This window comes from Emiliania huxleyi, assembly GCF_000372725.1.
Source record: "Emiliania huxleyi CCMP1516 unplaced genomic scaffold EMIHUscaffold_229, whole genome shotgun sequence".
Classification (NCBI taxonomy): Eukaryota; Haptophyta; order Isochrysidales; family Noelaerhabdaceae; genus Emiliania; species Emiliania huxleyi.
This window is the reverse complement of record NW_005200342.1, coordinates 69,406-91,886: the sequence shown is the minus strand read 5'-3', so window position 1 is coordinate 91,886 and position 22,481 is coordinate 69,406. Positions and strand designations below refer to the sequence as shown.

The 22,481-nt window shown below is 64.6% G+C and overlaps 4 protein-coding genes across 4 annotated transcripts; 2 read left to right on the top strand and 2 right to left on the bottom strand.

Annotated features, from left to right (window-relative positions):
* Positions 1 to 14,401: 14,401 nt before the first annotated feature.
* Positions 14,402 to 15,431, bottom strand: EMIHUDRAFT_236029 (hypothetical protein; the record flags this gene model as incomplete). Its single annotated transcript, XM_005779677.1, has 2 exons — positions 14,402 to 15,115; positions 15,330 to 15,431. 2 exons carry the CDS (start codon positions 15,429 to 15,431, stop codon positions 14,402 to 14,404), a joined length of 816 nt encoding a protein of 271 aa, XP_005779734.1.
* On the top strand, positions 15,430 to 17,627 carry EMIHUDRAFT_366695 (hypothetical protein; the record flags this gene model as incomplete). The annotated part of the gene is made up of 6 exons (XM_005779676.1): positions 15,430 to 16,079; positions 16,134 to 16,247; positions 16,333 to 16,337; positions 16,534 to 16,919; positions 17,125 to 17,126; positions 17,203 to 17,627. The coding sequence occupies 6 exons, from the start codon at positions 15,430 to 15,432 to the stop codon at positions 17,327 to 17,329; spliced, it is 1,284 nt and encodes a 427-aa protein (XP_005779733.1). The 3' UTR covers positions 17,330 to 17,627.
* A 150-nt stretch (positions 17,628 to 17,777) lies between these two features.
* EMIHUDRAFT_236026 (hypothetical protein) lies at positions 17,778 to 18,149 on the bottom strand (the record flags this gene model as incomplete). Its single annotated transcript, XM_005779675.1, has 1 exon — positions 17,778 to 18,149. The coding sequence occupies one exon, from the start codon at positions 18,147 to 18,149 to the stop codon at positions 17,778 to 17,780; it is 372 nt and encodes a 123-aa protein (XP_005779732.1).
* A 1,278-nt stretch (positions 18,150 to 19,427) lies between these two features.
* On the top strand, positions 19,428 to 20,626 carry EMIHUDRAFT_236025 (hypothetical protein; the record flags this gene model as incomplete). Its single annotated transcript, XM_005779674.1, has 2 exons — positions 19,428 to 19,724; positions 20,582 to 20,626. 2 exons carry the CDS (start codon positions 19,428 to 19,430, stop codon positions 20,624 to 20,626), a joined length of 342 nt encoding a protein of 113 aa, XP_005779731.1.
* Positions 20,627 to 22,481: the final 1,855 nt, after the last annotated feature.

Here is a 22,481-nt window from a genome sequence, read left to right as displayed (position 1 = left end):
ATAGATGCAAGGACAAAGTCTTGTAGTAGGGGGGCCTACGCGGCGAGTCTCAGAGGGACGGTTCGGCTGAGGATCAAACAGACGATAAGCCGATACCCCCAACACCCACCGCGGGGGGAGGGGGACCGGTGTATATGCGAGGTTTCGGAGAAACTTCTCCATGGCGTATTGTGCTGGCGGCGGCGTGGGGTGGGGAGAGGGAGCGGTGTGCACGCCTCTGTAGTGCTCGCCGTTGATGGTGAGGACGTCGCAGCACGCCTCGGTCTCGAAGGCGATGGCGAAGACGGGCGACAGCTCCACGTTGTAGATCGTGCACACCTCGCCGTTGCCGTAGCCTGTGCGAGAGGCGCGGCGCGGGTGCGACAGCGTCGCGTTTCGAGCGGCCGGCGCGGGCAAAGCGGCCGGCGAGGCGAGAGGGGCGGTATCGGCCGCTGTCTGGCCTGGCGAGCGGGCGGGCGGGGCGAGCGCGGACGCTGGGGCTCTCTCGCACTGAGTGGCCAATGGGGAGACATGACGCAAAAGCTCGCGCGGTCGAGCACGCACGGCCCGTCGACCTGCGCCTCGCTCATCGTGGCGGTGAAGGCGGGCGGCGGAGGAGGCGTCGAGGGCGAGGCGACCCAGACGCTCATGACTGTGGCAAAAGAGCGCAGCAGCTGTGCACAACGAGTTTTGACGCCGAGTGGGGTCGAAGCACGGTGTCCAACACCGGTGTGAACAGACGCCGTTCATAGGCGCTCTGGCGGGGGGGAAGGGGACCAGCTTGCTATGTTGACAAAACAGCGAACAGAAAAACTTCGTGCTCCTTGGGAACGAGCCGCGTGCTTTTGCACCTGCGTGCCACCCTCGTACAGCCGGGCCGCCCGAGAGTTTTACTGACGAGTTTCTCTCGCGCGGCCCGGCACACACAACCATCGATCCACAGAGAGAGAGGTTCAGTACATAGCCGCACTCTACACACCGTATCCCCTCTACTATGTACTCGGGCGGCATCGTGGTTTGAGACCCTGTGCAGTCAGAGAGGCTGGCAGTTTCAAAACTGCCTATTAGTTAACCGGTTGGGTTTTCAGACGGGTTGTTAAGAGGCTAGTTAACTGATTGGGTCGGCAGTGGAGCCCGGTTTGGGTCCGAAGCTTGCCCAACATGTCATTTTACGACTTTTGAGATGTGATTTTGCACATCTTGAGCACTCTTGAGCACTCTTGTCATCAGAAACACCGACCGAGCGTGCTCCCCGCTGCTGGTGAGGGGGCAGACAACCTTGACATCGCCAGAAAAGCGCCTGCCGCCCGTGCCAATGTTGAACGCGTCCACGTCGGGTTGTTTGTTGTAACTATGACGGAGGTGGTTCGTCGGCTCCATTCGCACAGCCGTGCCCCACGCGGCGCGTAGGGCGAGGATGAGGCGCTGAAGAGTACACTTGTGTCTGGTGTTGTGGCTCTGCTGCGGCACGTTGACAGCAGCATCGCCGAACTCGTCGTGGTCTTCTTGTTCGTCGTGTAAAGTAAGAAAGAAAACAGACAACCCAAGGGAGGGATGGGAGGACGGCACGCCGCCACCACACAGGTTTTGTTGCGCTGTGCACTTTCGCGGCCGTCCTTTGACGTCCGTCCGCTGCCGCGCCGACACACAGGGATTTTAAGGAGAGGAGTGTGGTGCTAGTAATCACCCACCCTCGGGCGTCTACCTCTTCCTATCTCTCTTTGCAGTCTCTTGAGCACTTGAGCACTGGATAGGGTCGATTCCGCATGGTACGGGACCCCTCGATCGTCTCGCCCTCCCTCACTGGTGTGTTCATTGGGGGGGGTCATAACAAACACGGTACAGGATCGAGGTGCACGCTGCCGAGGCAGTGTCGTCTCCCCTCTCCTCGACGGCGATGGCGGTGTGACCGATCGAGCTACAAGAGGAGCTCGTTCAGCAGGATCCGGACCGTCGGATGCACTACCTCACTGGGCCTGAGAACATCGCGACCAGCCCCTCACCACTCCGGGTTTGCGTGGAGTCGAACCACTCCGGTATGGGCGATCCCATTGATTTGAATCGAGTCCTTTCTCGCCTGCGGGAGGCAGTGGGGGGTATGTACTCTGCTCCCCAACCCTTGCCGCCCCTGCCAATGTTGCACGCGTCCACGTCGGGTTGTTTGTTGTAACTCTGACCGAGGTGGCCTTTCGGCTCCATTCGCACAGCGGTGCCCCACGCGGCGCGTAGGGCGAGGATGAGGCGCTGAAGTACACACTTGTGTCTGGTGTTGTGGCTCTGCTGCGGCACGTTGACAGCAGCGTCGCCGAACTCGTCGTGGATCTTCTTGTTCCGAGTCTTCTTGCCCGCCGCCGCGGCCTGGCAGGCCGCGTCGAGGGGAAGGCCCAGGCGGCGCTGCCCCGAGATCCGCATCGCCCAAGTCTCCATTCGCATGTCATCCCGCATCGGGATGGCGTTGAGGAAGGCGCCGGCGCCGTCTTGGCTCGCCGCCACGAAGCGGACCGCCTCCCGCCAGGCCGCGTGCTTCGCCCGCTCCCTGCCCTCGGCGCGCACCTTGCCCTTCGTGCCACGAGGAGCAGACCGCGACCCCGCGGAGCCCTCCGCGGCGAGCTCCTCTGCGAGGTCGCGCCAGTTCCTGTTGTGGACCACCGTCGTGAAGCGCCGCTGCGCCTGGTGTAGGAACTCGTGCTTGGACGTGAACTCGGCGAGGGGCAGCAGCTCCTTGGCCTCGACGAGAGTATGCGGCCGGAAGCGCGAGAGCGCGCCTTCCTCTCAGCCGGCACTGGCGGCTCCGCGGAGGGGCGCAGCTTCTCGCCCTCGTCGGGCTCGTCCCACGGCTCCACCTCGACGTCCGGGGGCCTGCCCGTCGTGCCACCGACCAGGTCGAAGTACTCCGCCTTCGTCTTGGCGTCCCACACCTTCCACGTCGCCGTGATCTTGCCGTGCTCCTCCTTGAGCCTGTTGTGCGCCGCACGCAGCTCGTCGAAATCGGAGCCCGGTGCCTTGCTCACGTCAAGGTCGCGGAAAAAGAATTTTACTCCAAGTGCTCCAAGTGCTCCAACAAAACTCCCTCGCACAACACTGGGCACAGGACTGGGCACGGGACTGGCGCGCACTGGCACTAACACAGGTACACCACGTGAAAAAGAATTTTGGACAAAAAATTGCAGATACACTGGCACTAACAAGGTACACCACGGGACTCCTTGCGAAAACCCCGAGAGAGATTTTTTTTTGAAAACCCGTAGCCGTGCACCTCGTCCTGAGACCCGAACCCCCTGCAAAGTGCAAAATACAAGGGAACAGAATCATACTACCCTCTTTGTAGCTTCACCTATAACTATCCACCTTCACGCATGCACACCGATACTCTCTCACATAACGTACGTTACACTGGGGCTCATTGCGACGCTCCCCTGGGGGGCGAAAATCGGCGCCGCCCGCCGATTTGCGACGCTACCCCGTGGGGGGAGCGTCGCAAATCGACGGCGACGAAAATCGACACCGCCCGCAGACCCCAGTCAGACGCTCTGCTCGACGCTCTCCTCCGTCCATCCCGACGTTTCCTTGTTGGCAGCGGCGAGCTGCTCGAGCTGTTCACCGCCGCGAGTCGCGGACTCGAACGCCCCGTGGCTGCCGACCATAGCCTTGAGGTGGGACACAACCTTCCCCGTCTTCAGCTTGGCGACCTCCGCCGCTGCCTCATCCACCTTCTCCTCCATCTCCTTCTCCTTGGAGCGCACGTACGCCATCATCTCGCTCTCGCCCACCCACGCGTTGACCTGCGTGGTGAAGGAGATGTGGCAGAGCAAAAAGCAGTTGCGGATCCGCGTGCCTCGCGTCGAGCGCATGTGGAGCACGCGGTACCCTTCCCGCAGCACGCCGAGCACGCATGTCTCGTACGCCGCCTCCTCCTCCTCGTCCAGCACCGCCACGCGCAGGACCGTCTGCTGCCGCTCCGCTGCCACGCAATGCACCTCGCCGCCGTAGCGCACCGCCTCGCCTCCGCCGCCGCCCTTGGCGCTCACCAGCTGGCGCGTGCGCGCCGTGGCGGGCGGCAGCGTGAGGCTCACGCACGAGAAGCCGCCGATGGCGTGCAGCTCGACGGCGAGCGACGGCAGCTCATCCTCCCCGCGCGGTGCCCTCATGCGCCGCTTGCCGACCGCCACCGACAGGGACGGGACGTGGGTGTGGAGACTCCCGCCGCCGCCAAAGACGTCCGGCCGGTCGATGCCGCGGGGCGGGAGGCCAAAGAGCGAGATCGGGCGGAGTGTCGCCACGTGCAGCACCACACGCGGAGGCGGCCAATTCGGCGCCACGCCGCCGCCGGGCTCGCCGAGCATCTCGGCGGGCTTGAGGACGTACCCGCGGCCGCCGTTGAGCTCGAAGAGGGCGTGGTGCAGCTGCGAAGGCAGATCGTTGGTCTGCAGGTTGAGCGCCGCCATCTGTGCGCCTGTTCACGGCCAGCGGTGTGAAGAGACGCCGTGCACAGCCGCAGGCTGAGGGCCGCCGTCGGCGCGCCCGCGGCCCAGCACGGCATCGGGTCGAAGTTATCGCTCTTGGTGCGCGTGCCCTTGGGGAAAACGCGCACGATCCGGCGCACGGTGCGCTCCTGCATCGCCACCCGCCACTCCTCCTCACTCAGCCGCTTGGCCCTGGCCAGTCGCTGCGACCCATCCGAGGAAGGAAGGTCCAACGACCCGCTCGTGGTGCTGCGCGGCGCCTTGCGCCCGAAGAGCCGGCCCGGGCTGATGCTGCTCCGGCTGCGATGGGAGGTGCTCTGCTTGCGCCCAGGCGGTGGCATGATGACGCCGAGCGCGTCGGAAAGCTTGGCCTCGGCGGCGTGCGAGAAGTGGAGCTCGGATGCGGAGGTGACCGTGAGCAGCTCGCCGCTGTCGCGCCCCTCCCGCGGCCTCTCGAGGAAGAAAGCCTCCCGCACGAGCGCGTGCGCCGCCTCAACTCGCTGCAGCGCCATCGCGTGCGTTCGAATGACGATCCTGCCCAGTGCCGCCGCCGTCGACGTCTCGGAGCCGAGGCGTCCGGAGCCAGAGCTGAGCGTAGAGGGACGGAAGCTCTGAGTGGGGTCCGCCGAGCTCTCCCCGAGGATGCCGCTGGGGAACGAGACCCGCGCCGTGCTGCCGCTGGGGAACGAAGTCCGCGAATCACGCTCCTCCGACGCGCGAGGTAGCGCCCAACCGTCCTCGTTGTCGCTCTCTCGCAACGTCGTCGTCAACGTGGAAACGGTTCGCCGCGACTCTTGCGCACTGCTGACAGTGAAGCGATCCTCGCTGCGTCGGCAATCGCCACAGATGCGCGCGGCGAGCTCGCGGCCCGCGACCGTCTTCCCCTTGCAGAGGATGCGCCGGCGCAGCAGGTGCGGGCAAGCGGCCGCAAGAGGCGCGCCGTCCGCCAGCCGCTCCTCGGGCAGCACCAGCGCCGAGCCGAGCACCTCCACAATCAACTCCGCTGCCCGCGCCTGTTGCTTGGGTGACGCGCGCACGTCGAGCGAGAGGTGGACGGGCAAGTCGGACGTGATGAAGGCTGCGTCGGCGATCGCGTGCAGAACCTTCTTCAGCTGGATGCGCGTCACGAGGGTGTAGTGGTGCGTCACCTGCCGAGTGCCAAGAGCTAATAGGGGAGGAAAGGGGTGGGGAGGGTGTTAGGGTGGATCGTCACCACGGGACCGTCCATCCCGTCGACGATGTCCACCTCGAGGCTGCGGCAGCCGCAGAGCAACAAGCGGGAGTACATGCCCGCGTCCGCCTCCGAAGTGAGCTGGTGGCCTATCGCAGAGATGGGACTGCGGTACTGCCGAAGTGCTTCCGCCTCTAAGACAGACGGCGTGGCTGTGTGCGATCTCGTGGTGCAATCTCGGCAGCAGCTTGGTCTTGTCTGCGCACCGGTGATGTAAGTGTTGTGCGATGCAGCGATCCAGTAGTGCGAGAGCGGCCGCGAGGCGTCGTGCTCTTCGCCGAGCAAGCGCGGGCAAGCGGCACGGTTCTCGGAGCGCAAAAGGAGCAATGCAAACTGCTCGTGGTTGAGCGTCGCGCCCTCGTCCCCCCCACCCGGGCCACACACTCCACCCGAGACGGCTGGAAGGGTCGAACCGCAGCTCCGTCGCTTCGAGAGCCCGGAGGCCTTGCCGACAGCGTCGCGCGCCATGCCTGCTGCCGCCCTCGCTGCCTCGATGACACGGCGTGGGCCTGGCGGCGTGGCCATGCTCGTGTGAGACTTGCCGGACGACTCCGCCGCCATGGCGGTGAGGTGCGCCTCGCGCACCGCGAGCAGAAACTGCGTGCGCGCCTGGCGGGGGAAAGCTCCGAGATCGGCGGGCACTGGCGCTTGTCGGGGTGCTAGTGGGCGGGCGGTGCCACGCCTTCTCGAGATCGGCCTCGGCCTGGTCGGCTGAGCAGAAGCGGAGCCAATCTTGCATGCCCACCAGGCCGGTGGCCGGCGAGGCGACGCGATCGAAGAGTGCTCGCAGCTCGGCATCGCCTGTTTGCAACACAAGCGTGAATGGACAGTGTTTGTGCCAGCTTGAAGCTCTGGCGCAACGCTCGCGCGCCGCGCAGCTCGGCTCTGAACTGCTCGTCCGGCCTCTCCGCCTCCTTGGCCGCCTTGCGCAACTGTGTATGCGCGTCCAAGTGGTGCCGACGGAGCCACCAACGCTGGAACACTGCTGGTAGCAGGTAGCGCCAGCCGACAAGCTTTGCCAGGCGATATGGCGAGAGGCCAAAGCGCACCGCCAGGCGTCGCAGCCGCCGGCGCAGAAAGCAAAAGCCGACGAGGACGAGGAGGAGTCCAGCGCCACCGACGCCGGTGGCGATGGAAATCAACCAGATTGCCGGTGGAGCCGATTCCTCGCACGTGCTTGCGGAGCATAGGAGGCACGAACCGTCGTAGTCGAGACGGTGGGAGTCGGCGGGGCACTCCGCCGCCGGCGCCGGGTAGTCGAGCTGTGCGCCGGACACCGCCGACTGCGCCGCCGACTGCGACAGCACAGGCTGCGCGTGGCCGCCGCTCACCTGCAGCAAAGTGGGCGGCCGGCCCACATTCTGGCCGCGTGCGTCGAAGCTGACCGGACCGATGTAGGTGATGGCGATGCGCTCGCCGGAGCGGAGGTAGGAGCGGAGAAGCTCGTAGTCGAGGGGGTCGCTCAGCGGCTTGTCAGGTTTCGGCATGTCGCGGAATCGGAAAAGTTTTATCAGCGCTTGTGCGAGGAGCGACGGGATAGCCGCCGCGTCCGGTTGCTCGACGAGCTGGCCGCCGTCGCCACCGCCGCCACTACTGCTGGCGGGCATGCGCGCAGCGCGCAGCTGCTCGTAGGTTGCGTAGGCTGTGTCCTCGAGAAGGGCGTCGGCATAGCCACGGAGCGCCTCGTCAGACGCCATCTGCGCCGCACCAGTCACGTGCTCGCACTCCTCCGCCAGCCCGGCGCAAGTCTCGTTACCCAACGCAACGCCTGACCACCAAACGCCCGAGTACACGTGGGCATTCGGCGCGTCCGGCGGGCGCCACGACTTGAGCCGCTCCAGCGCGAAACGGAACAGGGGCTCTGGCACTGTCAGCACGAGCACGTCCGGTGCGGTGCCGTGCGCCGCGGTGAGGTGCGCGGTGAGCGCTGCGTAGTCCACGGCGCCGTCCGCCCGCCGGCGGAGACTAGCGTTATACCGCACGTCGTAGGCTAGAGCGCGCGCGTCTTCGATGGCCTGCCGACCCAAGCCGACGTAGAACGGGTCACCGTTGTCCTCATACAGCAGCGCGGACGACGACGCACCCAGCTTCTGGTACCGCTCGAGCGCAGCCCTGGCGGAATGGTCCGAATCAACGTAAGTCGAGAATAGATAAGGCTGCTCTGCGCCGCCGGCGGTGAGGACGCGCGGGTCGCGTCCCGTCACGTAGATGCGCCGCGTCTCGTTCGCTACTAACGCCTGCGCCGCAATCTCGTCATCGGGGCAGCCGCTCGTCATGCCAACGACGACGTCGCACCGATCGCTCCCAAAGGTCGCGCGCGACAAGTTGCGGCCGTGCGTCGCCCAGCTGCCGGCAGGGTAGGTGTGGTACGTGTAGTTGAAGCGGTAGGTGCGGGTGATGAGCCCCGAGCGGAGCGAGAAGCCCGCGCCGCCGTTGAGCTCATTGATCGCACCCACCATCGCCTCGATCTGTAGGTGCGTGCGTGCCGTCCCGCATGGGCCACCGCCGTCCGCCTCGGCGAACACCGAGCAGAGCTGCAGCGTCCCCGTCCGCGCCAAGTACCAGTCCGTGAATGAGTCAGGGGCCGAGCACGTCGCATAGCTGTAGTGCAGCCCTCCCTCGCCCTCGAGGTAGGAGGACTCTGCATGATCGAGAGCGCAGTGGCTGGCGTTGACATAGCACCAGGGCGAGGAGCACCAGGCTGGGGCTCCTGGCACGTTGCAGAAGGGCGGCATCCCCGAGTCGTGCGCCGCGCACAGGTTCAAGCCGTACTCAATTCCATAGTCGCAGCCACTGGCGCAGACCGAGTCGGCCACGCTGACGTTGAGTCGGCCGATGCTGTCGGCATTCGCGACGCGAAAGCCGAGGTAGCTCGTGGCACACGGGCACGCAAGCCGCCCAGTGTTCTGGCACGACATGGCCGAGCAGTCAAGTCGGTCACGCCGGCCGACCCGCGTTCCGCACAACAGCCGCTCGCCGCCGAGTCGCGGTCACGCCGGCCGCCCCGCGTTCCGCTCGCCGCGGCGGCGGTCACGACGTGGGGTTGTGGGGAGCCTGGGGGGTTTGAGGAAAGGCGGCGCAGATGTGTTGGACCACCTTTTCTAAAAAGAAAAACGGGGGGTGGTCTTATCCAAACGAGAGGTCAGGCATAGGAGCAACTTGTGTAGACGTACTACACACACACAAAGACCGAGTTCTCCACTCACTCAACTTCTTCCCACACACGCAGAGGCCCTCCTCACGCCCCGCCAGCAGCCCTCCGCATGCGAGCCGCTTGCCTCTGCAGTCTCTCGCCAATTCTCGCAGCGACCTTTATGCCTCCTCGCCTAAAAGAAAGAAAGAAAATACAGGGGTCAGGGCTCTCTAGCCCGTAGCCCGATGCCGAGCGTCCGGCCAACTGGGTGCGCTTCTTCGTCAGCTCCCCGGTCCTGGACGTGAGGTTACCGACCGCACTCCGTGGACGCCGGACAGATGATGACGACACGCACGAGCGACACACAGACACAAACAAGCTCAAGACACACAACTTTCGCGCGCTTCAAATTCTTTTTGAGCTTAGCCTTCGATGTTATGAAACAACGCAAGGCGGACATGGCATATCGCTCTCGGGCCCACAGACATCCCCGGGTTCCCAGCCAAGCAGCGACGCCGAAGCGTCTACCGATAGAGCGCCACGCCCAGCAGTGTGGGCGTCGCCGCTCTCTCGAGCGGCCGCGTGGCAGTGCGTGGCGCGGGCGCCACGGGCGGCAAGCGTGGAGCCGCTGGAAGAGCCGGTGCGAGCCGTGGACGGCAGCCGCTCCCCACGTCGCCGAGAGATACGGCGGGAGAGGGTTCAGGAGGCCACCGGAGGCGCCGGGAGGCTCGGGAGGCGCTAAAAAGTGGCCCGGGCGCCTCGCGCCACCCGTCTGGTGGGGTCAGGTGGGCTCAGGAATTATTCCAGGTTTTTAAGGTGATCCACTACGCCTGACCGAGAATTGGATGCAAGGTAAAGTAAGGTAAGGTAAACTTCTCCACACACACGAGGTGGTGGGGCAAGGGGGGGCAACCCTCGCGTCTCCACGTCTAACGACAGGAGCCCCACGGCATTTAAAGTGCAAGGCCCGGTGCGCGTGGGTGAGCGGTGTGTGCGTGTGTGTGTGTGTGTGTGTGTGTGTGTGTGTGTGTGTGTGTGTGTGTGTGTGTGTGTGTGTGTGTGTGTGTGTGTGTGTGTGTCACGTCACTGCATCCTCTGCCGGTTCCTCCCGTCGCCTCTTCTTTGTTCGAATGTTTTTCAATCCATCCTTCACGAAGCCCTCCCATGTAGCAAGCGTTCTTTGCGAATGTCTCGAGATGGCCAGCAGGCGCTGTCTGCTCGCGGCCTGTGCGGGCCGCCCGTCCTCCTCGCCCTTCTTTCGTCCTCCCGTCCCTCCCCTCCACCATGGCCTCCTTGGCACTTCTTTCTCCATCCGCCTCGCCCTGCCTTTTCGTATCGTGCCGTTCGCCCTCCATTCGGTGACCTCCTTGGCTGTCCGTCTCCTCCCCTCACCTCTCGTCTCAACCCAAGTGGGAGCGGCAGTGGGTTGAGGACACAAACTTGTACTTTTGACCGAGCGTTATATTCAAAACACATCAAGAACTCAGGAACGGGTTCGCCACAGCACAGGACTCAGGAGGTGGGGCACATGCGGAAGAGCAACACGCTCTGTGTGCACCACACAATCATACGGGGCGCGCCAACCCCCACCGTGCCTAAACGGAGAGAGCCGACACATGCATGCAGGGAGAGGGAGTACAACCATGCAAGAGATCGAGGGAGAGGGAGAGGGAGAGGGAGAGGGAGAGGGAGAGGGAGAGGGAGAGGGAGAGGGAGGGAGGGAGAGAGAGAGAGAGAGAGAGAGAGAGAGAGAGAGAGAGGGAGAGGGAGAGGGAGAGGGAGAGAGAGAGTAGGGAGAGAGAGAGAGAGGGAGAGAGGAAGAGGGAGAGGGAGAGGGAGAGTCACTGCCAGGGGACCGCCACGCCAGCCTGCTGCTGCTGGATGGCGATCTGCGCAGCGCAGCCATCCTTCGCCGTCTTAACCCACACCTGCATCCCATCGACATCCTCGAGCTCAGCGCAAAGGTCGAGAGCCCGCGTGTAGTCTCCGGCGTTGTACGCCGACTCGATCTCGCCCTTGATCGTGCCCGGCTGGTTCCTACAGCGCCGCTTGCGCTGCTCGAGCTGCAGGCTGAGGCAGCTCAGGTCGTACATGGCGTTATCCCTCGCTGCCCGTGCCTTGGCCGCCGCCTCATCCTTCGCGCTCTGCTGCGCCATGCAGATCTCCTTGCGGATGGACGCCTGAACGCCCGCGGCCAGCATGTCGTACGCGTCCTCCTCGAGCTCGTGCAGCGCCTGCTGCTCCGCCTGCACCGCCTCCATCGTCTCCTCGTGCGTTGCGTCGAGCAAGCGGAGCAGCTCGTCAAACTGGCGCCCCAGCAGCTGCACGTCCTGCGACTTGGCCGAGATGAGGGAGATGATGCGGGAGGCGGGGAGAGACGGCCCCTGCGTGGGAGCCAGCTGCGATGGCACGAGCGTCTGCGCTCCCGCCGCCGCAGGCGGCGCTCCCGCCGCTCCGAGCGCTGCGCCAGAGCCGCCGGCGAGGCTGGACGGCTTGGGGACGTTTGGACGTTTGCCCAGCTCGGCTTGGGGAGGTCGCCCTGCTTCAGCTCGTCCCCAAAGAGCCGCCGGAAGCCCTCGGCCCCCGTCACGATCTGAAGCGAGCCCACCCCGGAGCCGTTCACGTGCTTCTCGAGCTGGGCAGCCAGGCCATCGTCTCGCAGCTGCGAAGCCTGGCTGGACACGGTGATGGCGTCGTAGGCTTGGTAATCGGCGAGGAGGTCGTTGATCACGTCGAGCGTCGCAAGGGTCGCCTCCTCGTCGGGCGCCGCAGCAAAGAGGACCCCCAGGTGGGACGCGCGCAGCACTCGGCACTTCCCTCGGTCGTCGCAACGCTGGGCGCCGAGCGCACAGCCCGGAGGGACGACGACGCCGCCTCGGCCCGCGGCGAACTCCGCGATGCTGCGAAGGCACGCGTTGCCTCGCTCGCTAGAGCTGATCATGCCAGGCGAGATCAGATACACAGAGGTGATCTGCATGGTCGCTGGCTGGAATGACTCGCGCGCCACCAGCTGTGGCCCGAGTTTTTTCTTTTTTTGAGAGCGCCTTCGTTGTTAAAATACAAACCATGGTCCCTTTCGAGCGGTCCCCTGTCGCAGTCGCACACACGCACACGCCGCACCGCACCGCGCGCCCGCCCGCTGCCCCGCCCAGGCGGAAAAGAGATGAGGAGATGGGACAGCAAAGGAGGAGGCACAAACACGTATGGGAGGGTTCAGTTGTGCGCCACGCTGCCCGGCGTCTCTCACTTTCCGGGACAGCCCCGCCCTTTTGAGGCAGGAAAGTGACGGCTACCCCGTACGCCCTGTCGCTGCTACCCCATTTGTGTATCGCGCGCCTTGCGGGGGGGGCGCGGAAAAGAGGAACCTCTTAGCGCCATCGCCACGGTGCTGCATGCAGCGCCGGGCGACGACGGCTTACCGCCTCCCGGTCCCCCTCGGCACACCTCCGCTGCTCAATGTTTGACGGCTCGAACCCGTGAAGCTTCCCCGTGCGCGGGTTACCCCGCACACGGGTCAGCCTGCCAGCCACGTATCCACGCAAGCGTGGTCCGCGTGCATGGCCCCAACGCCGACCGCCCATCCCCCTCTCCTCTTCCCCCCCTCGAATTCCTCGGCCCCGACAAGCCGCCCGACGTTGGGCCTCCGCCCCGCACGCCCCGGCCCCTCTCCGCCCCGCGCACACACCCACGCGGTATCCCGATGGGGAGTGCACTATCACCACCGCTGGCGATAGGGACTCTTGCGTGGATGGAGCACGAGTGGATGCAAACGCTCGAAGATGATACGAAAGCGCGTTTCCGTATGAAGCGCTACATGGACGATGTGATCACGGTGACTGCGAAGGACGATAGCGCATGGGATGTTGATCGTTTCCGAGATGATTTCCGTCGTTCGGAGTGCTACTGGGCCCCTTTGAAGCTGGATGCCGCCGAGAGCACCCATTTTTTGGAAACGACTCTTGAGCTCGACCCAAGCGGAAGTTTCCGGACGAGACTCAAGAACGTTAATGAGGGCTGCGAGACGGCACCGCGAGTGTGGCGCTACCATCGTTGGGATAGCTTCACATGCGCTAAAATGAAGGCGGGCATCGTGGTTGGATGCCTGCTCAAGGTGGTCGCGATGGCGAGCGATGACGAGGGATTCACGCTCAGCGTGACGAGCAAGCTCAGGGAGTTTACGGCACTCGGATACCCTTCGCACGTGCTTAATGGGGCGATCGGGCGCACGTTTGCTCGGACAAAAGACGAGCGACTCCTACGAGCAAGAATATGTTCGCACTGGTGAAGACCAGGCGAGCCAAAAAGACAAAAAAGACTCATCTAAGCATGTCGGAGAACCGTCCAAAGGCGGGTGCAGTCGACCAAAGGACATGATCTGTCGACAGCACGAATATCGAATTTGTGATGGGACACCATCGGGACCCAACAGTGCGATACTTGGCTATCGCACTGTTGACGTACCGGCGGCTAAGGCCGAGTAGCCGGTGTTCACAGAGCTCTGTGAACACCGGCGAGAGAATTTTTCTCTCGACGATTTCTTCTACGAAGAAACGTTCAAAACACTCGGTGTCGAAACACCTCTCCGACGCGCTCGACTATAGTCTCCGCACCATGCACAATGCCGCTCTCCCCGCACGCTAGCTCGTTCACATCGCTTCAATCGCCCTCTCGCCCTCGCCCTCGCGCCTCCGCCCGTGGGAGTTACGAGATGGTGTGGACTCCGTGGTGGTCTCTCCGGCAATCCGACGTCGAGGCGTACCAACGCATGTTCGCTGCCGCTGACTGGCGAGGCGAAGGCAAGGTCACCCTGCACGGCAGCAATCTCGAGCGCCTCGGCGCTCCGGCATCGGTCGTAGCGCAAATATGGAGGCTCGTCGATGCCGACGATGACGGCGCTGTAGACGCCGGCCAGTACTCGGTGGCCTGCCACCTCCTCGCACGCTGCCAGCAGCATCGCCTGCCCGTGCCGGCCGCCGTGCCGCCGAAGCTCACGAGGGCCGTGGCCGAGGCCCGCCAAGCCGCGCCGCTTCTGCAGCCAACGCCGCCGGCCTACGACCCACTAGCGCGGTCGCCGCGGCGGCGGTGGAGCCTCGACGTAGCCCTCGACGGCAGTGTGGCCGATACTGCTTACATACCATATGAGGCCGAGGCGGATCGAGCGAATGCGGCCATCGGGCGCCCGCCCGAGCTGGAGGGGGGGGCTTTGCAGCACACCGACGCACACTGGCACAACAAGGGCGCGGACTGAAGACGGAGACTAGCACACACCCCCACAAGGAGAAAGAATTTCACAAGCGGATCACAACAGCAGGAGTGTGTATCGCGCGGGCGCTTCGGGGGATTTTAGACAAGTAGAGAGAGACGCGCGTAGGGCCCTTAGGGGCCTAGAGAACACAACCCCTCTCTCTTTTCTCCCAGTAAGCTATAAGTACGACAAGTACGAATCGGCGACGAGCACCGACACAGAGGTTGTCGGTCTGCGCGCATTGTCGGCGCGCATTCCTCAGGCACCCGCCATCGCATGTCGTACACACACTACGACTGCAGCCCCAGCGAGGGGGTCGGCCTCTCCTTTGCCGCGTTCAACATCCAAAACTACGGGAGGACCAAAGACCAGCGTCCCGTCACGAGGGAGGTCACGGCGTTAGCGGCCTTGATGTCGAAGTTGGTGTTGAACCACGTCGCCGCCTCGTGCCCGATGCCGCCACGCGTGCTCGCCGCCCACGTCATAAAGTCGCAGTTTTTGGCGTCGCACGCCGCTGCCTTGGCCTTCCGCTTCGTCGCCTCGGCGTAGTCGGTGGCTAGGCGCTTGCCGCTCGCCAGCGGGCGCAGCCTGTCGTGGTGCACCGCGGTGACGCACGTGCCGTCGTACACCACGGCGCGTGCCGACTCTGCATAGTTGCCGAAGACGCCGTCGCCCCGCTGGTACGGGTTGGTGTCCGGATCGTGCGCCCGCGTCGGGTCCCTGCAGCCGAGCCTCACCTCCATGACCTTTGCCGAGGCGCCGAAGGCGCGGGCGACGTCCGTGACGTGGGTGTTGAGGGATGCGTGCCCCGTGGCCAACCAGCCGCCGTAGTTGCACCCGTCCCAGTGCGTGCCGCTGAGGTGCTCGAAGAGCGACAGCGTGCGCGGCACTCGCGCTTCGCCGATGTCGCACGGGACGCATCCCGGTAGCCTCGTGCGGTGGTAGATGCACACCGAGTTAGGGCCCACGCCGACGCAGCGCGTGGCGAGGGTGATGGCGCCCTTGGGGTGGTTGAGGTAGCCCTGCGCCTCGTGGAGCCACGCCTTGTCGTTCAGCTCGACGGCCTTGTGGACGACGTCGATGCCGAGCACCGCGCCCGCCCCGAGTTCTTCTTTTTGCACACAAGAAGAGAGACAACAAGTCTTTAAAAAATCTCTCTCACACAAGAAGGTAAAACGTTTTATAAAATACCAAAAGCGGTGTACAAATTCTTCAAGAGAGTTGTCTTGTTTAAATTCTTTTCAAGCGCCTCCGTTTCGTTCACGTGTGTCCCAAGACTTTGCGGGGTTTCAAGCGCCTCTTGGGAACAAGATACCGGAAGTCGACCCAGGCCACGCTAGCGCTGCAGTGCTTGCTCTCTCTCTGTGCTTGGGCTCTCATGCGCACGCTCCCCGCCCTGACGATCGCACTGCTCGCGGCCTTCGTCCATCGGTGCTGCCTGCGCATGGCCGACCCGTTTGGCGATGTCGCGGGGCTGCCGATCGACGAGGCCCGCGCCGCGCTCTTCACCGGCGGCCCAAACGGCTCCACCTTCCCGGCGGCGCTGGTTGGGGTGTTCGAGTCCAACCGCCGGCTCCGCGGCGCGACGCTCCTCTTCACGGAGGAAGTGGTCGGGAGCGAGTGCGTCGGCGTCGCGCCCAACGGCGACCTCCTCATGCTCGACCGGAACGGATTTGTGTTCCGCGCCACGCCGCAGCAGCGCAAGGGCGGCGCCCTGGCGTACGAGCTGTCGAAGGAGCGGCACTACGTCGGCCCAGGCCGGCCGCTCGGCTTCCACGTCGCCGGCGAGTGGCTGTACGTCTGCTGCTCGCTCAAGGGCCTGCTGCGGCTCCACCTCGGCTCGGGCGCAATCGAGCTGCTCTCGGGCGCAACGGGCTCGCCGCCCTCGCCGTTCGCGTACGCCAACGACCTCGACCTCGACACCTCCGGCGCCGTCTACTTCTCCTCCTCCTCCGACCACCCCGTGGCACTGCACCCGCTGGCCGGCTTCTACGACACGATGCGCGGCCGACCTGCTCTTACTCCGCCGTCATGGAGCATGGAGAAGGAAGCGTGTATCCTTTGACGCGGTGTGCTCCCTAGGCGCGGCTACCTGCTCACCTCGCTGCACGGCGGCACGACCGGCCGGTTGCTGCGGTACGACCCGGCCTCTCGCCGCACCGCCGTGCTGCTGGAGGGCATCTTCCGAGACACAGCGTAGACAGTTCGTAGACGTTTCCTAGGCGCTTCCTAGACACCTCCTAGACACTTCCGAGACACTTCCGAGACATGGACGAGGCAGAACACGTGCCGCGGTCACTACCTGTAGGCATCTCGTACACACTTCCTAGACACTTCCTAGCACACTTCCTAGACACTTCCTAGACACTTCCTAGACACTTCCTAGACACTTCCTAGACAGAAAGGAGCCGCTCACCTGCTCACGGCGCGGCGTCTGGGAAGTGTCTAGGAAGTGTCTGGGAAGTGTGTAGGAAGTGTGTAGGCATCTCGTACGCGAACGGCGTCGCGCTGTCTGCGGACGGCGCCTGGGTCGCCGTCGTCGAGACGAATCTCAATCGCGTCCTCCGCTTTTGGCTCCGCGACGCCGACTGCAGGGGAGGAGGCGGGGGCGGGGGCGGAGGCGCCTGCCCGCGCGCGGGCGACACCGACGTGCTCATTGACAAGCTGCCAGGCATCCCCGACGGCATCTCCCGCGCGCCCGACGGCGGTTTCTGGCTCGCCCTCGTCGCGCCCCTCTCGCCGCTGCCGAGGCACCTCGCGGCGTGGCCGCGGCTGCGCACGCTGCTCTCGCACCTGCTGCCGTGGGTCGCCCCTTTCGCCGTCGGGTCCTGGGGCGCCGTCGTGAAGCTCGACGAGCGGGGCAGGCCCGTCGACACACACACACACACACACACACACACACACACACACACACACACACACACACACACACACACACACACACACACACACACACACACACACACACACACACACACACACACACACACACACACACACACACACACACACACACACACACACACACACACTGGGCCTTGCACTTTGAATGCCGTGGGGCTCCTGTCGTCAGACGTGGAGACGCGAGGGTCGCCTGGCCGCTGCCCCACCACCTCGCGTGTGTGGAGAAGTTTACCCTACCTTACCTTAGGCCCGTCGAGGCGCTGTACGACCCGGACGGCTCGCACGTGGCGACGGTGAGCGCCGCCACGGAGGTGGGCGGCCGCCTCTTCCTCGGCAACCTGGGCGGCCGCGGCGTCTCGGTGCTGCAGCTCTGAGGCCTCGCCGTGCCCGGCACCTGGCGGCAGTGCACCGTTACCAGTGGCTGACTGGCACCCCGCGGCGGACCGGAGACGGCTCAGAGAGGAGCGCTCGCTCGCTGAGGTCGCTCTCACGATCTCTGACTGTCTGTGTCTCTCTGTCTCTCGCGAGGGGGGTCGCGAGCGGTGTCGCGCGTGTGCGCCTCTGTCTACTCGCTACTGTCACGTCTGAGGACAGAGGAGAGATGTCGGACGTCATTTGGGATGATCTCGTCCCTGGAGCTTCTTAGTCGGTACACAAAAGTCACACACACTCAACTGGCCCCTCACACTTTTCGTTGCTCTCTCTCCCGTCTCCCTCCGCGGTCTCGCCATTGCCGCTCTCTCGGCACGCCACGGTCCGATTTCTATCTCACGCCTCGGCTCTCGTCACACGCAAGTCTCACAAGTTGGGGTGTGCGGTATATCATAGCCCCTCGAAGATCATCGCCAGCTCGGACCCTGCCGACCGAGTGAGCGGGAGCGCCTCCGGGACGGGCGCCGCTGCCAAGGCTGCGAGGGCGTTGCCAGCCTCCGCACTCGCACGGAGCGGAGCCTTCTTGTTACGCCGCCTCCTCCGCCGTCCGATAGCCTTGCTGGTGGAGGAGAGCGATCCCACAGACGAGTCGCGCGAGGTAGTGTCCCAGCTTCGGTCGGGGCCTCGCGCGCGCTCCTCGATGGCGTCGGCCGCGTCGACCTCATCCTCGCTGTCGTCGGCCCATGACGAATGGCGGCGGGCGACCTCAAACTGCGCGCGAACCGTGTCCTCGGCGGCCGGGAGCGGAGCAGCCTCGCCCATCGCCGGTGCAGATGCCTACACGAATTTTCAGTGAATTTGCCGGAATCAGATTTGTTTTTCTTTTCGAGATACCCGCCCGCCCCCCCCCCCGGCCGCCGCCCCCGAGCCCTGTCTGTCTGTGGGTCGCTCCTCACTCATCGCAAACCCCGTCAGCAGTCGTCCTCCGGGTATGTTCGAAAGAGCTACATACATGTCGCGGGGGAGGTCATGGACCCTCTGCCAAGGCGCCGGGCGGTGTTCGCCGGCGCCTCCGTTGAGCAGTGAGCCTGAGGGTGGGCGCGGGTCGGCCAGATAGCCGGCGGTCCCCACGAGATGAGCCGCCGTGCCGGGGTCCGCGCCCCTCCCGGAGCGCCGGAGGGTGAAGACATGCCCGCGGTAGTGGGCGTTGCCTGCGTGCTCCAGGGTGCACTGGGCTCCACCCCGTTATGCCTGCCGAGGGGCGGTGGCCCATCGGCCGGCGGGGTGGAGCTCCGATCTTGCTGCTTGCCCATCGATGCTGCGTCGGCCTTGCGGCCGGGCTATGCGCTCGAAGGGGGAGGCAGGCCGAGTGAGCGCGAGCCGCGCGGGAGGCGATAGAAAGATGATAGGCTATATTTCTTAGAGGCATGCCCTCCGTAAATAAGCGGCCTCCACCAAAAAGACAGCTGACTTTGACAACGTGCCATTCCCGAACGGCTACGAGTTGCGGCTTCCGCCTTGGATGAGTGAGAGACCTGACTGAGCTCTAAAAAAAGAAAGAAAACGGACAACCCAAGGGAGGGATGGGAGGACGGCACGCCGCCACCACACAGGGATTTTAAGGAGAGGGGTGTGATGCGCTAGCCGTCGCCCACCCTTGGGCGTCCGCCTCTTGATTGAGCCACTTGAGCACTGGATAGGGTCGATTCCGCGTGGTACGGGACCCCTCGATCGTCTCGCCCTCCCTCACTGGTGTGTTCATTGGCCTCTTCCTATCTCTCTCTCTTCGCAGTCTCTCGCCGATTCTCGCTGCAACCTTCATGCCACCTCGCGGTCTTCCCACTCTCGTAGTTCTCTCCCTTGTCGCTTCTTCCTCTGTCGCGTCGCTCTCCTCTGCCTCGTTCTGCGACGCCGCCGCCGCCTGCCGGTCCCTTGTTCTCGCGGCTTCTTTCTTTCTTTCGCCTGAGCTCTGCTAGGCATCCAAGCCGGAAGGGCGCAACTCGAAGCCGTCGGAAATGGCACACGGTCAAAGTCGAATGTATGTTATTCGGTCTTTAAACAAAAGAAAAGAATTTAAACAAAAGAAATACAGAGACACATATGGCCGCCCACCGCATCGGCGCGCGCCTCGCGGGAGCTTCGCCAGAGCAACTCCTTGCCTTCATCGAGGAGCAGGCGCCTCTCTGGAGCGCCGCCGCGCTGCGCGTGGCGGAGGAGCACGCCGCACGGCTCGTGGAGCAGCCCGAGTGGGTGCTCTCCGAGGTGCTCCTCTCGCCGGACCTCGCCCCGCACATCCTCGCCCAGCTGCCGACCACGGAGCACGCCGTCAAGGGGACGTGCCGCGCGTGGCGCCGCGGCTGGAAGGAGACGCTGAAGAAGCGCGAGAGGCATTGCCTGGTCGTGATCGGCCGCGAAGACACTGATGGCGAGTTCCTCAGCTCGCTGGAGCGGTACGACCCGTCAACGAATGAGTGGGAGGAGGAGGCTGTGGCGCCGATGCCGCCGGCACGAAGGTATGTCGGCATGGCGGTGCTGGATGGCAAGCTCTACGTGGCGGGCGGCCACATAAACTTCACAGCTTCCAGCTCGGTGGAGCGGTACGACCTGACACCGAAAGCATGGGAGGCGGTGGCGCCGCTGGCACAGGCGCGGCATTCTCACGGCATGGCGGTGCTCGAAGGCAAGCTCTACGCGGCGGGCGGCAGGGAGGGCGGCGCACCTTCCAGCTCGGTCGAGCGGTACGACCCTGCGACGAACGCGTGGGAGGCGGTGGCGCCGATGGCGGCGCGGCAGTCTCACGGCATGGTGGTGCTCGATGGCAAGCTGTACGCTGTTGGCGGGTACAACGGCGACGACGGCGTCCTCAGCTCGGTCGAGCGGTACAACACGGCTACGATTGCGTGGGAGGCGGTGGCGCCAATGGGGACGGCGCGTCAGAATCCCGGCGTGGCGGTGGTCGACGGCAAGCTGTATGCCGTTGGCGGGTACAACGACGGCTGGCTCAGCTCGGTGGAGCGGTACGATCCGACAGCGGATGCGTGGGAGGCTGTGGCGCCGCTGGCGACGGCTCGAGACGAGTTCGCCGTAGCGGTGCTTGACGGCAAGTTGTATGCTGTGGGCGGTGACTCCGATGACGGCTTCCTCAGCTCAGTCGAGCGGTACGACCCGGCGCTGAATGCGTGGGATACGGTGGCGCCAATGGGGACGGCGCGGATCGGCAGCATTGCCCTGGTGTAAGTCGGTTCAGCACACAGGCGCGCGGGCGGGGGAAAGCTGAGTGTAGGGCTGGGGGTGAGTGACTGAGGCGCGCGCGCGCGCGCGCGGTGCTGGAGCGTGGGAGCGTCTGGAGAGGCATACCCATAAGGGGTACTCTGTCAAGGGCTGAGGGCGGGCGCGGATGCGCGCGTGTTGATGCGCGTTGGTGACTGTTCTTCCTTTTACGGGCGGCAAATTGACAGGCTTTTTACGTACATGCCACCACCCCCTGGGAGAGCGCACAGCTCGACGCTCGACCGCGACCCACTGGACGGGTCGCCGCGAGGCGAGCGGCGCCGGACTCAACATGCCGTACTGGGTCTGAGGTACTCTCGAGCGAATCACCACGCCGGCTGCCCGTCGCCGCGCTTGGGCCCCGTCCCCGGTAGCCGGGCCCACAGCAGACGCGATGAAGAGCTTAAGTGTGGTGACGTCGCCGCGCGCCGCGTCCATGCAGGCACGGACAAAGGTGGCCTCGACGAGCTCGGCGACCTTTGACAGGGTGAGCGGAGCCGGAGGCGGAGTGCCCTCTGCTGCCACCGCCAACCGGACAGACGGGGTGCGGAATAGCTTGGGTGAGGCGAGGCGAGTGACCGCGTCGCAGCGAGACCAGCAGCCCGAGAGTGGGGAGGAGAGGGCCGCCGAGAGGGCCGCCTGGGCCTGCGCAAGCAGACATCAGCGGCCATTTTCCGGCAAAATAAAAAATCGCTCGGGGAAGTTTTTTTGCGTGAAAGTTTTTTTGAACTCGGGGGCACGGGACGCGGCACAAACGGGGCACAAACACCAGGCTACAAAGACGGGGAGGCACGTAGTGACGCAGGGCAGTCTAGGCGACGGCGGCGTCCTCGTACTCACCTCACAACCACACAAAGAACACCCTGACATTTTTTTGCGCGAGCGCGTCTGGGTAATACGCCCAATGCGCCCACACGCCACACCCTCCTCAGCCGCGGCTGAGAGAGATTTTTGAAAACCAACCAGGGCTGACCGAAGGCGAAGCTGCCGAGCCAATGGAGAGCGAGAGAGAAAAGTGAGGCCCGCTTCAGCCTTCATCGATTCGAGGCGAAGGGTAAGATCGTAAGAAGTAGCGGCTATAGATGACGCCCGGACCGGGAAATTGGGTTTGCAAAAGCTTTACGCACTGTCACCCCCCCCGGGGCGCGGGGGCACATACCTCACATGCCCGACACTGTTATATAGGATACCTTAAGAGAGTCGCCAAGACAGAGGGCCAGTTAGTTCTTTAACCCCTCAGCGAGACCACGCCAAAATTGAGGCGCGCCGTCACCATCGGCACCACCGCCTCCCACGCATTCGTACCAGGGTCGTACCGCTCGACCGAGCTGAGGGCGTTGTAGCCGGCACCCTGTCCGCCCACCGCATACAGCCTGCCGTCCAGCACCGCCACAGCGAGCTTATACCGCGCCTCTGCCATCGGCGCCACCGCTTCCCACGCGTTCGCAGCCGGGTCGTACCGCTCCACCGAGCTGAGGCGGTTGAAGCCCGCGCTGCCACCCACAGCATACAGCTTGCCTTCGAGCACCGCCACGCCAAAAGCTACCCGCCGCACCGCCGTCGGCGCCACAGCTTCCCACGCATTCGTAGCCGCGTTGTACCGCTCCACCGAGGTGAGGTAGCCGTCGTCGCCGTTGTAGCCGCCCACAGCGTACAGCTTGCCATCGAGCACCGCCACAGCGAGATCGACCCGAGCCGCCGCCATCGGCGCCACCGCCTCCCACGCGTTCGTCGCGGGATCGTACCGCTCGACCGAGCTGAGGGCGCCGTCGTTCTCGTTGAAGCCTCCGACAGCGTACATCTTGCCGTCGAGTACCGCCACGACGTGATTCTCGCATGGCGTTGTCATCGGCGCCACAACCTCCCATGCATTCGTAGCAACGC